Source organism: Eurytemora carolleeae, unplaced genomic scaffold (genome assembly GCF_000591075.1).
Source record: "Eurytemora carolleeae unplaced genomic scaffold, Eaff_2.0 scaffold330, whole genome shotgun sequence".
Classification (NCBI taxonomy): domain Eukaryota; kingdom Metazoa; phylum Arthropoda; class Copepoda; order Calanoida; family Temoridae; genus Eurytemora; species Eurytemora carolleeae.
The window spans coordinates 219,499-231,899 of NW_019396272.1; the positions used below are offsets into that span (position 1 = coordinate 219,499).

At 31.9% G+C, this 12,401-nt stretch overlaps 1 protein-coding gene across 2 annotated transcripts; it reads right to left on the reverse strand.

Annotated features, from left to right (window-relative positions):
* Nucleotides 1-260: 260 nt before the first annotated feature.
* LOC111699883 (leucine-rich repeat-containing protein 57) lies at nucleotides 261-11,582 on the reverse strand. 2 transcript variants are annotated; one of them, XM_023470641.1, is made up of 10 exons: nucleotides 11,523-11,582; nucleotides 9,839-9,943; nucleotides 8,734-8,770; nucleotides 8,091-8,159; nucleotides 7,100-7,185; nucleotides 4,642-4,700; nucleotides 3,188-3,275; nucleotides 2,654-2,747; nucleotides 844-882; nucleotides 261-374 (listed from the first exon to the last, which is right to left on the reverse strand). In XM_023470641.1, the coding sequence occupies exons 3-10, from the start codon at nucleotides 8,767-8,769 to the stop codon at nucleotides 276-278; spliced, it is 570 nt and encodes a 189-aa protein (XP_023326409.1). In that variant the 5' UTR covers nucleotide 8,770; nucleotides 9,839-9,943; nucleotides 11,523-11,582; the 3' UTR covers nucleotides 261-275. The 2 variants fall into 2 exon arrangements, with proteins under 2 accessions (XP_023326409.1, XP_023326410.1); XM_023470642.1 differs by having other exon boundaries at nucleotides 9,830-9,943.
* Nucleotides 11,583-12,401: the final 819 nt, after the last annotated feature.

Below are 12,401 nucleotides of genomic sequence, written 5' to 3' on the forward strand. Positions count from 1 at the left end.
AAAAGTATTAAACGGTCTAAAAGCTATAAAAGTATTAAACGGTCTAAAAACTAAAAAAGTATTAAACGGTCTAAAAGAGTTTTAACTCATTCTCTTCTCGATGGAAAATTGATTAGACTCTTATTCATGAAACGTTTGGAGAATTAACCATTTTTGAAGGAAAAGTAGTTAAGCTCCCAGTGAGTGGATATTAAGTTTAAATTAATCGCGCGCAATTGCTAAACCTGTAAACTCCGCGCATTTTCACGAGACGGAATTTTGATTGAACACCCTACTTAGATTACTTCTGTTCTACTTACCAGCAGACGAGGAGCCCTAGCGATGTTTTCACCCAGGTACCCCAGCTCGTTCTCGTTCAAGTTCAGGTCAACCACCTGGATGTAAACATGGTTAAAGATCACACCTGGAGGTCAACATGGTTAAAGGTCAACCACCTTGAGGTCAATATTGTTAAAGTTCAACCACCTGGAGGTCGATATGGTTTAAGGACAACCACCTGGAGGTCAACATGGTTTAAGTTCAACCACCTGTAGGTCAACATGGTTAAATGACAATCACCTGGAGGTCAACATGGTTAAAGTTCAACCACCTGGAGGTCAACATGGTTAAAGGACAATCACCTGGAGGTCAACATGGTTAAAGTTCAACCACCTGGAGGTCAACATGGAAAAGGTCAATCACCTGGAGGTCAACATGGTAAAAGTTCAATTACCTGGAGGTCAACATGGTAAAAGGTGAACCAAAGATTATAATACCAATGATAGCTCAAAATATTAAGTTTATTTTTTCATGTTTGACTATTTATTCAATATTTCTGTCTTTTGATTTAATTTAAATTTACACCTGTAGTTCTTCCAATCCGTCATCAGGCAACTCAACTATCTAGAATACAGTGGTAGTCAGAAAACTGTGGAGTTACAGTCGTCTTTGCTTTTCTTTCATTTACATAGTTGTAAAAGTTGTTAGAGCACATATTTGGAAATATTACAAATTCTAAGCAAAATTTTCAAAAAAAGATGACAACAATTCCACTTTTTTTCTTGTTAAAAGTTTCGAGATGAAATGAGATTTCATACAATACAAATACAAATACAAATACGAATACAAATACAAATACAAATACAAATATGAATACAAATACAAATACAATTACAAATACAAATACAAATACAAATACAAATACAAATACAAATACAAATACAAATACAAATACAAATACAAATACAAATACAAATACAAATACGAATACAAATACAAATACAAATACAAATACGAATACAAATACAAATACAAATACAAATACAAATACAAATACAAACACAAATACAAATACAAATACAAATACAAATACAAATACAAATAAAAATACAAAACAAATACAAATACAAATACAAATACAAAACAAAAACAAATACGAATACAAATACAAATACAAATACAAATACAAATACAAATACAAATACAAATACAAATACAAATACAAACATTATCAGAGTAGAAAGAAAACAGACTATAGTATTAAAAATTCATTTTCTAATTAAGGTTGGAAGAACATATATTCTCAACAATTAGGTATTTTCGTCTTAAACGCACTAGATACATAACAGAAAAAACTCCCAGGTTCAAGTTTTTCATCAATTGTTATCCAAAATTGTTTAAAGTATTATTTACAAAATTAAACCAAAAAAATGATAATAATAGAAATACTAAATCAAAAATAAGAATCTTGGTATTAACTAAGCCATAAAAAAGAAAACTAATCATAAGCAAAGCTATAATTTATAACTTTAAAATAAAAGATTTATTTTTTGTAAAAAGTCAACTTTTGTTTAATTCTGTAGATCCAACTCGTCTTAAATCTATTTACCCAGCTAGTTCAGGCTAACAATCAGAAACAATCAGAATAATATTTCAAGAGTTTCTGATACGATTTAAGTCAGACCATTTTATGGCAAGTGGATAACTATGTCTAGGCTGATTTTCATCTCCAGACGAACAAAAACAGAACAAACAGCGCTACAATTACAAACATTAAAGTATAGGTTCACAGGGTACAAATATCCTACCTGAGATGGAATTTAAAGAATTTGAGCCGCGGTTTAAATCTGCCAAAACCCGGTTTAAATTTAGCGCCGGCTTAAATCTTGAAAGATTTGATACAATTTTAAGTGGAACCAACCATATTTAAGCCGCGGCTTAAATTTAAACCGCAGCTCAAATTCTTTAAATTCGGCCACAGGTTCAAGGAAAGGACCAGTATATTAAGTTGTGGTAGATGAACTACTAATATCCTACCTGGTTCAAGGAAAGGACCAGTATATTAAGGTATATGGTAGATGAACTACTAATATCCTACCTGGTTCAAGGAAAGGTCCAGTATATTAAGGTATGATAGATGAACTACTAATATCCTACCTGGTTCAAGGAAAGGTCTAGTATATTAAGGTATGGTAGATGAACTACTATATATCCTACTTGGTTCAAGGATAGGTCTAGCACATTAAGAAATGGTAGATGAACTACTAATATCCTACCTGGTCCAAGGAAAGGTCTAGTACATTAAGGTATGGTAGATGAACTACTAATATCCTACCTGGTTCAAGGAAAGGTCTAGTATATTAAGGTATGGTAGATGAACTACTATATATCCTACCTGGTTCAAGGAAAGGTCTAGTACATTAAGGTATGGTAGATGAACTACTTCTATAGGAAAGCATGTTAACTTGTTGGAACTCAGTTTTAATTCCCTTAAATATGATTATTTTAAATTATTTATTATTACAAGAGTTCATTGAATTCAATTAGACTTTTTAGAAATAGAAATGAAAGATTCAGTTTTATTACAATTAATCGATTTAGTTTTAACTTTGAAATTGTAAGCTACAAGAAATCTGACAAACTACGAGATGACTGCAGAAAACAGTGGAATAGGAAGACGACATTATTGCAATACTTTAGTGTATTTGATGTTGTTACAAAGCAAGTAATTTGACTAGACACTTTTATTTTAAAAGTCGTCTTCCAATCTTACACTGTAGATCGTCGTTAGCTCTTTCGTATTGCAGGAACGTCATTTACAAGATTGGAATCAATCTATATTGATGCAACCTGATCTTATTCTTTTTTTTAAGTTCTTATTTACTATAAGTATCAAAAAAAATTAAAGATGTGTTTAAATCTGCTATACCTTAGGTTTGTTAAGTCCCTGATACCGTATGGTAAACTAGTAAGGAAATTATATGAAACTGATAACAGCTCCAGTTTGCCAAGTTCTCCTTAATAATCCTTGTATTATATAAATAATCATGATTAATAATTTATTGTTGAGGGAAATTTGTTCAAAATTCCAGAAGAAAAGACAAAGTTTATCTTACTTCAAGATATTATAACTATTCCCTTTACTTTTCACAAAATTTTGAAGACATTCCCAAGACCAATTTTGCCTGTTATAGCAAGGGATGTTTTTAGGCAAAGTTGAACCCCCGTTGTTAAGTAAAATTTGAATTTCCCGAAAATGTAGAATTTTTATCGTCTTTTGATGAAAATATCCAAAGTTTTTCACGTAAACCGGGCAGAGTATAAAAGGGTTGAAACGTAGGACCCATACAAATTCACGGAGTTGCATTATTCAACTCAGATCCAACATAATTTAATTAAATTTAAAATTAATCATTTAGATATTACAACCTATAAATTTCGAATTCAATTCGATGAATTCGTTTATTGTTAATATTTTTTTTTCTTATAATATATTTTACTTTAAACAATGATTTTTTGGTTGCTAGGTGCACTATCCCCAGCAAAATCCGTGAAATATCAAAAGCAGAGACACCTAGCAGACAAAAAATCGTCGTTTAAAATACATCGTATATAAAAAATAGTCAATAAGCATTTACTGAACCGGAAATAAGAGAATATTGTTTCCGTCTTAAAGTCTATACATTTGGCCTTTCACAATAAACATGGGAATTCAGTGACGAATACGATATCGCCTTTGCTATGAATTAGCATTGTAATACCTAATTTCAAAAGCCATAGTATTATTATTTTTGCTAGAGTTTATTTTATGAAAAGGGTAAAAGACTGAAAAGATGTGTCTATAATGCCGTTGCAAGATGAAAAGTAATGACGGACAAGTTTACTCTGTTTGTATACTGTTTGTATACAACCGTATGCAGTCAAAACATAAACAAACAAATTGTAATCATAGCAGACGAAAATCTTACGGATTAAGGCTTTCTCAGTGGGTACCACTATACTAAATCAAAGAATTATTTAAAAAGACGTTATCAAATTCGTCACTGAATTCCCATGTTTATTGGGACACCTTGTGTAATGATAGGGATTAAATAAAATGTCTTGAAAAAAATATTTAAAATTACCGAGTACAGAATTTCCGTTAACTGAGTTACAAAATTCATGAAATGTTAATAAATGAATTAATTTTTTCCACGAACTCTGATTTTCAAATCCCTATATCTTTGCATTCCAAGGTTCTAAACTTTAGATATTTCAAATTAAGAATTCTTTTAAATTAAATAGTTTGCAAAGTCAAAAGTTTACACTGTCAGAGTTTATGGCAAAGGCTTAATTGCTTTCCATATAAATTGCACTGTTATACTTTACAGTGTAATACTGTACCTATCGCCTCCGGTATAGTCTGTAAACGGTTTTGGTTTAAAAACAGAGATTTCAAATTTCTGAAACAGAGAACAGAATCAGAACATAGTATAGGCGTAATTTCAACTAACTTTCCATTTGTAGAGTGAAGCCCTTTCCGCCACATTACCATACCCTTTAAACTGATTTATCCTTTGTAATATACAGAAATACTTTTTATTGTTTAACACTTTAAAAGCTGTTTTAAGATATATTGATATTTACTTTCTCGAAGTCGCAAAAAAAAAATATTTATTTCAATGAAATTGTGTTTTTGCCACAAACTCGAATTTTCTATGATCTATAGCTTCGCAACATAATGGTGTAAACCTTTGATATTTCAAACTTATACCATTCGATCTAACAGATTTCATAATTTGAAATATCTATGGTCTACGACATTGGGTTGCAAAGATATAGGGATTATAAAACCAGAGTTTGTGGCAAAAACTCAACTCCTCTGTGAAGACTATACTTTGAACGTACAGAGCGTCCCATATCATATTAGATTATCAACAATTTTTAATTCCAAAATACGCACATAATACGCGAAATATCTAGCATTTTCCGCCAACAAAATTTTCTATTAGCCTTATTAAATTTTGTAAAATGATTCATTCTTCTTAAATTTTCTGATTTGTCCCCCAAATCGTAATTTAGATCCATTGACACGGTCTAATTTGATGTTGGACACCCTGTAAAATATTCGATATTTGAGAGGAACACATGTATGTAACGTCATCTGTATTGAGCTCACACTGTGGTGGGTTTTACGCATAGACAATGATAGACACTCAGCCAACTCATCTCACGAAACCTCGATTCCAAAAGGAAGTGGGGTTCATACAGTACACACACTGCAGAATCTGCAGGGGTTGTTATAAAATTCGATTTTGGCACATATTTAGATGATATATTTAGTAGGCATTTTTCCGGCGTACACATCAATACTAAAGATTGTAAAACGATATCTTGGAATACATCAAAAATTACGTGAAGTTTGTACTTTTATTTATTACATTAATTTCAAATGTTGGAATTTGCTTTCTTTAAGTTTAATGCCAAACCTTGACATTTAGGATTTCCTGTCTGTTCGAACTATCTACAGCTTTTTTTAAATTAGCCAGTATACTGTTGAAATTCTCACCCTGCGACACTTAAAGATTTTTTGTCACAAAAAATTCCAGTTAAGATAAGTTGCATTTTATGGCGTATATCGGTGTTTCATAGGTAACTTAACTGTGACATCAATGATCCACAATTGTCTTGCCCCAAACTTTTTAAAAACATTCCTTCACGAGTATTTAAAACTTTTTAAAAACTGTATAATATCTTGGAAAATTATTGTCATGTAACCGCGGCCTGAACCAATAAACTGTGGCAAAGAAGGCCGACATTTAATCAATCTTATTAGTGTTTGATGTTCTTAAAAAGCAAACAGTTTTACCACAATAAGCTTGAAAATCAAAAGTCGATTGTAGATTATTATGTATTGTGGTCAGCATATAAATCAATACAAAATCTTTTACTGAAATGATGATAAAAATAGAGGCTGAAATACTGGGTGTCCCACAAAACATGATAATAGTTTAAAATGTCTTCTTCCATAATTTGTTAAGTAGTTTGATACCAAAGAGAATAAAAAAAGTTATTTCATGAAAGTCATGTTACAGTAAAAATGATTTCAAAGTAAAATACATTTGTGTAAAATTTGTTTAAACTTAAAAACTCAAAAAAGTCTTTACATCTAATACAGTATATGGAAGAAGACATTCAAAAACTGTAATGTTTCGAGGGACACCCTGTATAATTCAAATGGTACTGAAATGCTACATAGAGTGCAGTCGGTGTATAATGCAGGGTATCTAACGAAACATGACAGTTGGTGAATAGTTTTAAAGGTCTTTTTATACTGTATTAGATATTAAAGACTTTTTGCATGCAGTTTATTTTGCTAAAAAAATCTTTTACTCAAATATATTTTACTTTAAAATAAATTTTACTCTATGATGATTGTAGGTGATGTTTTTATTATTCTCTTTGGTATACATAGATTAATTTAAATAACAGATAGGACACTAAAAGTCGTCTTTCAAAGATTTAAGTATTTTTCGTTCACAATAACCCTGAGGCAGAAGCCTAAAGGAGTTACGCGTAGTCAGCGTAGAACAGGTTCTCTCTCTGTATAATACAGCATGTTCAACGCCCACTACGCGTAACTCCCTTGGGCTTCAGCATCAGGGTTATTGTAAAACGAAAAACACTTAAATCTTGAAGACGTCTAATGTCCTATTTGCTATTTTAATTAATCTATGGTATCAAACAACAATTAGCAAATCATGGAAAAAGACTTTAAAACTATTCTCCAACTGTAATGTTTTGTGTATTCACCAATTAATTATCAGGTACTGAAATTGTATTATATCAGCAATTAAGTAACCTGAAGAAAGCAATTTTATCTGGAAGACTGTGAAGACGGTTGGCGGATAGATCTAGAATTCGGAGAATATTCATCAAAACCCAGGCCTTAACAAAAATTCAAAAAATGGAGAGTTCGCCATTTTTTACGAGTCCTATGAAATAAATTCAATAAAAGGGAGAGTTCGTTATTTTTGAAGGAAGTTAAAGATTGTAAGCATAACTATGTGTTTCGGTAAAATTCAAAATATCATTGTTATAAATAATTAATTCTGAATTAATGTCACATAAGCGAGTGACATTTTAATTTTATTCATTCATTTAAGTCTTCAGTCAAGACAACCTTAAATTATCTTATATGAAATTTCCTCTTGAACTTTGATACAATGGTATATATTCAAATAAGAAGTGGGAGGGGGAGGGGGGGGTTTTATTTTTGGTTCGTTTAGGCTTTTTATATTCAGCTAGGCCTTTAGGGCGCTTCGCTGACCATCTTCTATTTAAATTGTGAACATGTTCTCTTTATAATGTACATTCTAAAACAAAAACAACAAAAAATTTCGCGGGTTTTATGAAATAAATTTCGAGGATTTTTAAAATTTGTCGATCATCCATAACCTTCCCTGGGGTCACGTGAGGTCCCACAAAAATTTGGGCCTGGTCTGTTCAGTCGTTTTTACGTTTATTGCATAAAAACTAATGAACAAACAAACAAACACCCAGAAAAGCAAAGTATATATAAAGATAGATGTTCTGCAGCTAGAGAAGACCCATGACCATACAAATTGGCATCTTTTAAACAATGGAACGGGAGATCATTTACTTCGAGGATGGACTGATTGAAAAATCTGAAACGAAACGGAAAAGTTTTAAAAACGATGATGATCCCTTGCTAGATCAATCTAATTAACTAAACACCTAATTAAAGAGATAAATGAACTTTACAACTGACAAGTCTGGAATTGAGTTGAATGTTTATTTAATTCTAAGTTAACGTAAACTCTAGGTTTTACCTGAGATGGGATTTCTGAGAGTCCTTTGTTAGATAGAACCAACACTCCAGTACTTTTAGCGTTTGTAACCTATTCATGTTTTTAGATACAGGGATACAGGGTTACCCACAAAGAATGAGACTGTAAAGACGACCCAAAACTCCTAAAATTTGACGATACTAAGGTTAAATTTGATCTTCTGACTTAAATAGTATATTTTACTGATTTATTAAAGGATTTAGTGCAGAGAACCTGCAGTGAACCGGAAACGCAAGAGAAAGATTAAACAAATTACGTACAGTCGTCTCTGAAGTCTCATTCTCTGTTGGAAACCCACAAAGACGACCGAAGATTGTCCAAAAAAATGAAAGTCTATTTTCTACAATTTTTAAATTTCCTGTATTTTCAATATTTTTATAATATTTTTCACATTTTTAGATATTTTTTAAGAGTTTCTACAATCTTTAATTTTTTTAACATTTTTGTTATTTCTAATATTTCCGACATTTTTAATTTTTTCCACATTTCTGATATTTCAAACTTTTTTCATTTTTTCAACATTTTCAATATTTTCAACATTTTCAATATTTTCAATATTTTCAATTTTTTCAACATTTATAATATTTTTCATATTTTTCAATTTATTAATATTTTTATACTTAACCTGATTATCCACAAACACAGACATCCTTGTTCCCATCCTAAAATATCGAAATAATATTTTAATTTGATTATTATTAAAGGGAGTGTTTGCGAAAAATTAACACTCCCTTTAAAATGATTGTTTACCTGTTTAAAAGTACACAAAACACCTTAACTTTTGGTTAGGTCTATTTAACCTAATCTTGTATTTCATTTCATAAATGTTTTTCAAATATTGAAAGGAATTGAGTCTTTGCCACAAACTCTAACTTTCTAATCCCTGTATATTTGAAACCCAATGTCGTAGATCTTAGGTATTTCAAACTATGAAGACTTTGTTAGATCAAATGAACTAAGTTTGAAATATCAAAGGGAACCATCGGAGTCTGTGGCAAAGACTGAATTCCTTTAAGTATTTGGAAAACATTTATGAAATGTACAAAAACTTTTATGATATCTATTATAACAAAAAGTGTTCATAATTTTTGTCCTCAGGAAAACATTTCAGTAGAAAGTGACATTATTTGCTTTCATGGTAAATCTAAACATTTGAGTATTGTGTTTATTGTTTTTCTAGAATGCTAACAATCTATTAAACATTCTTTTCATTTATGTACACTGTAGAATGTACAATCCTGCAGTACCTGTGACTAGTAAACATTATGATTGGTCTAGACTGTACAGTACTGTACAACCCTGCTGTACCTGTGACTGTTACACAAAAAGATGGGTCTAGACTGTACAGTCCTGCAGTGCCTGTGACTGGTATACACTATGACTGGTCTAAACTGCACAGCACTGTACTACCCTGCTGTACTGTGACTGGAACACAATATGATGTGTTAAAACTGGATTACTGTACAATCCTGCAGTACCTATGACTGGTACACGCTATGATGGGCCAAGACTGTACAGTACTGTACAACCTGCAGTACTTGTGACTGGTACACATTATGACGGGTCTAGACTGTACAGTACTGTACAACCCTGCTGTATCTGTGACTAGTACACACTATGTTGGGTCTAGACTGTACATGTACTGTACAACCCTGCAGTACCTATGACTACTAGACAATATGATGGCTCTAGACTGTACAACGTACATGTACTGTACAAACCTGCAGTACCTGTGACTGGTACACCCTATGATGGGTTTAAACTGGATTACTGTACAGTACTGGAGCTGGATAAATGGGGTTCAATGAATACATCTCAGAAACCTCGAGATTTATCTAAAATAGATTAATTTAAATTAGAGTGGCCTATCGCAAGATAATGCACAAACATATATATATACTAAAAGAAAACATTGTATTCCAAATTTGCTTTCAACCAAGCTTGTGTCAGTGCAGCTGGTTTTAACTTCAGTGTTAGACTTAGAAACAGGATAACCCGCAAAGGATAAGACTTCAGAGAATACTAAACGGAATTTATTTCGTCTTTTTCTTGAGTTTTTGTATCCTGCAGCTGGACATTTGTTTCTTTCATTGTGAGATCATCTAACTTACAGAGATACCCTCTAAGAATGAGACTTGAATGACGACCTAAAATTCTTTAAAGGGACTGTTAAGGAAAAATGTAAGGGGGTTAGAATGAAACCTGAGAATCTCAGACGTTGAACGATACATATAAGACATCTATCTGATGTTCCTGTCTCGAGAAATTGACATAAAACTGTGTCAAATTCCTTTATATGCAATTTTGTATAAAAGTTTCATTATCAAGTAGATCATTTTCAACAAATACGCAACTAATCTGAAAACGACGATATCCCACAGGAGCCTGAGAATCTCAGGTTCGCTCCTATTATAATTTTTTTCTTTCCGTCCGTATTGCGTCACCAGAACTTCAGCCAATGGCAGTGCAGTATTCTGGTCACGTGATTTCCGTCTGTATCACGTGACAGTCCCTTTAAATATAGCGCCCTGAAGCCTGGAGGTTGATTATAGATTACCGCCATGGATAAAGTGCTCTAATGACATAATAAACGGTTTGACAAAAAAGAAAACAAGGAAATAATGAATACCTAACAATGAATACCTAACAATGAATACCTAACAATGAATACCTAAAAATGAATACCTAACAATGAATACCTAACAATGAATACCTAACAATGAATACCTAACAATGAATACCTAACAATGAATGCCTAATAATAAATACCTAACAATAAAAATAAAATGTTTATCATATATTATTGACTTTTACTAATATATGAATAGATGTTGTCAAACAAGTACAACATGAAGATATTCAAATTCAAATTACAAAGATACAAAGATGCAAGGTACTAATGCAAGGAAAGTTATTTCAAAGGTGTACGCATGTTTTTTACTGCAGTTTACTGTCTTGGGTCGGAAAAGTAAACACAAGGCGGATATCACAGCCTGTCATGGAATACATTTTCACAAAAATAATTGATGAAATATTCTGGTCATAGGAAACTATTATGTGAATTATCAAAATTATCAAAATTCAATGCTTTTAACCTCCTCGGATACTAGAACGAACACTGATGCATCTATTCTTGTTTACAAATTCCGCCCAGAGAGAACTGGTTTTAATAGGTACCCAACACAAACAACCAAAATTAACTTTCCTTGCATTAGTACCTTGCAAAGATGGCAGTAAATTTCTGTTTTGGATACACAATTTCTCATTTAGAAGCTCTATCAGAGATGACATTTGATCATTCACAAAAAAGTTGTTCTTCATTGTTTTTCCTTGCTTCGAAGAAATGAAGGAAAGAAAACTAAAAGAGAAAATTGAACGCAAAGCAGATAATTTATTATGTTAGTAAATACTCACCTTCTCCAGATTACAGCTGTCTGACATTTTGAAAACTAATCTGTAAGAAAGTCGTTTAGTAAATCTACCAGTTATTCTTGAAAATTTGAAAACCAATTTACGCGGGAGACGAATTATGTTGAAAACGTTTTAAATCTGAATAAAAAATTGGAATCAACTTTTTGACTCTTTACAAAAGAGTAGGGTTTCCAGTCGTAATTTCGTTTCTGGTTAATACGACTGGAAACCCTACGAATTTAACAGAAGAGTTGTAGGATGGGGCTTTCTATAAGAGCCCAAAAATCAAAGCTTTATGTTCAGTTTCGCCCCCTCCCCCCCCCCCTCCTCCTCAAAAACATGTGATTGCGCTGTTGATTGCTCTAGGTTGACAATTCTAAATTTTTTTTATTTTTAACATTTTTGGGCTTTGGCTTGTCGGATGGTTTGGTGGTTTGTTTATATCCAATAAACGTCAATTAGGCAGACCGATTGGAAATTGAGCTTATGCCACAGACTCTGATCTTCTTATCCCAATATTTTTTCAGCCCATTTCGTAGACCTTTAATATTTCAAACCATGAATTCTGTTAGTTCAAATAATCTAAGTTTGAAATATCAAAGGTTTTCACCATGAGGTTGCAAAGGTATTAGAAAATGCGTGCTTATTGCGAAGACTCAATTCATTTTTTAGCAACTTTTATTTAGTATAGTACCGAGGGAAGGTTTATGGCTGGTCAAAATTGAAAATTTGTTTCTCGAAAATTTGAGTGTTACGATTATTGTTAAAGTCACGAATTAAAACAAAACTAACGATCGATCATTTTAAGATTTTCGAATAAAAATGTTGACTTGAAAAGGATATTTCAAAGCTAAAAATGTAACTAGAAACGAGTATTATAGA

Excerpts from the sequence above, each read along its gene's own strand:
- LOC111699883 (XM_023470641.1), bottom strand. The coding sequence starts at position 8,769 with ATGGGAACAAGGATGTCTGTGTTTGTGGATAATCAG. Across the intron at positions 7,186-8,090 it reads TCTCAGAAATCCCATCTCAG|GCCTGGGTTTTGATGAATAT; the intron begins GTAAAACCTAGA and ends ATTTTTGTTAAG. Across the intron at positions 2,748-3,187 it reads AGGGACTTAACAAACCTAAG|GGAATTAAAACTGAGTTCCA; the intron begins GTATAGCAGATT and ends ATCATATTTAAG.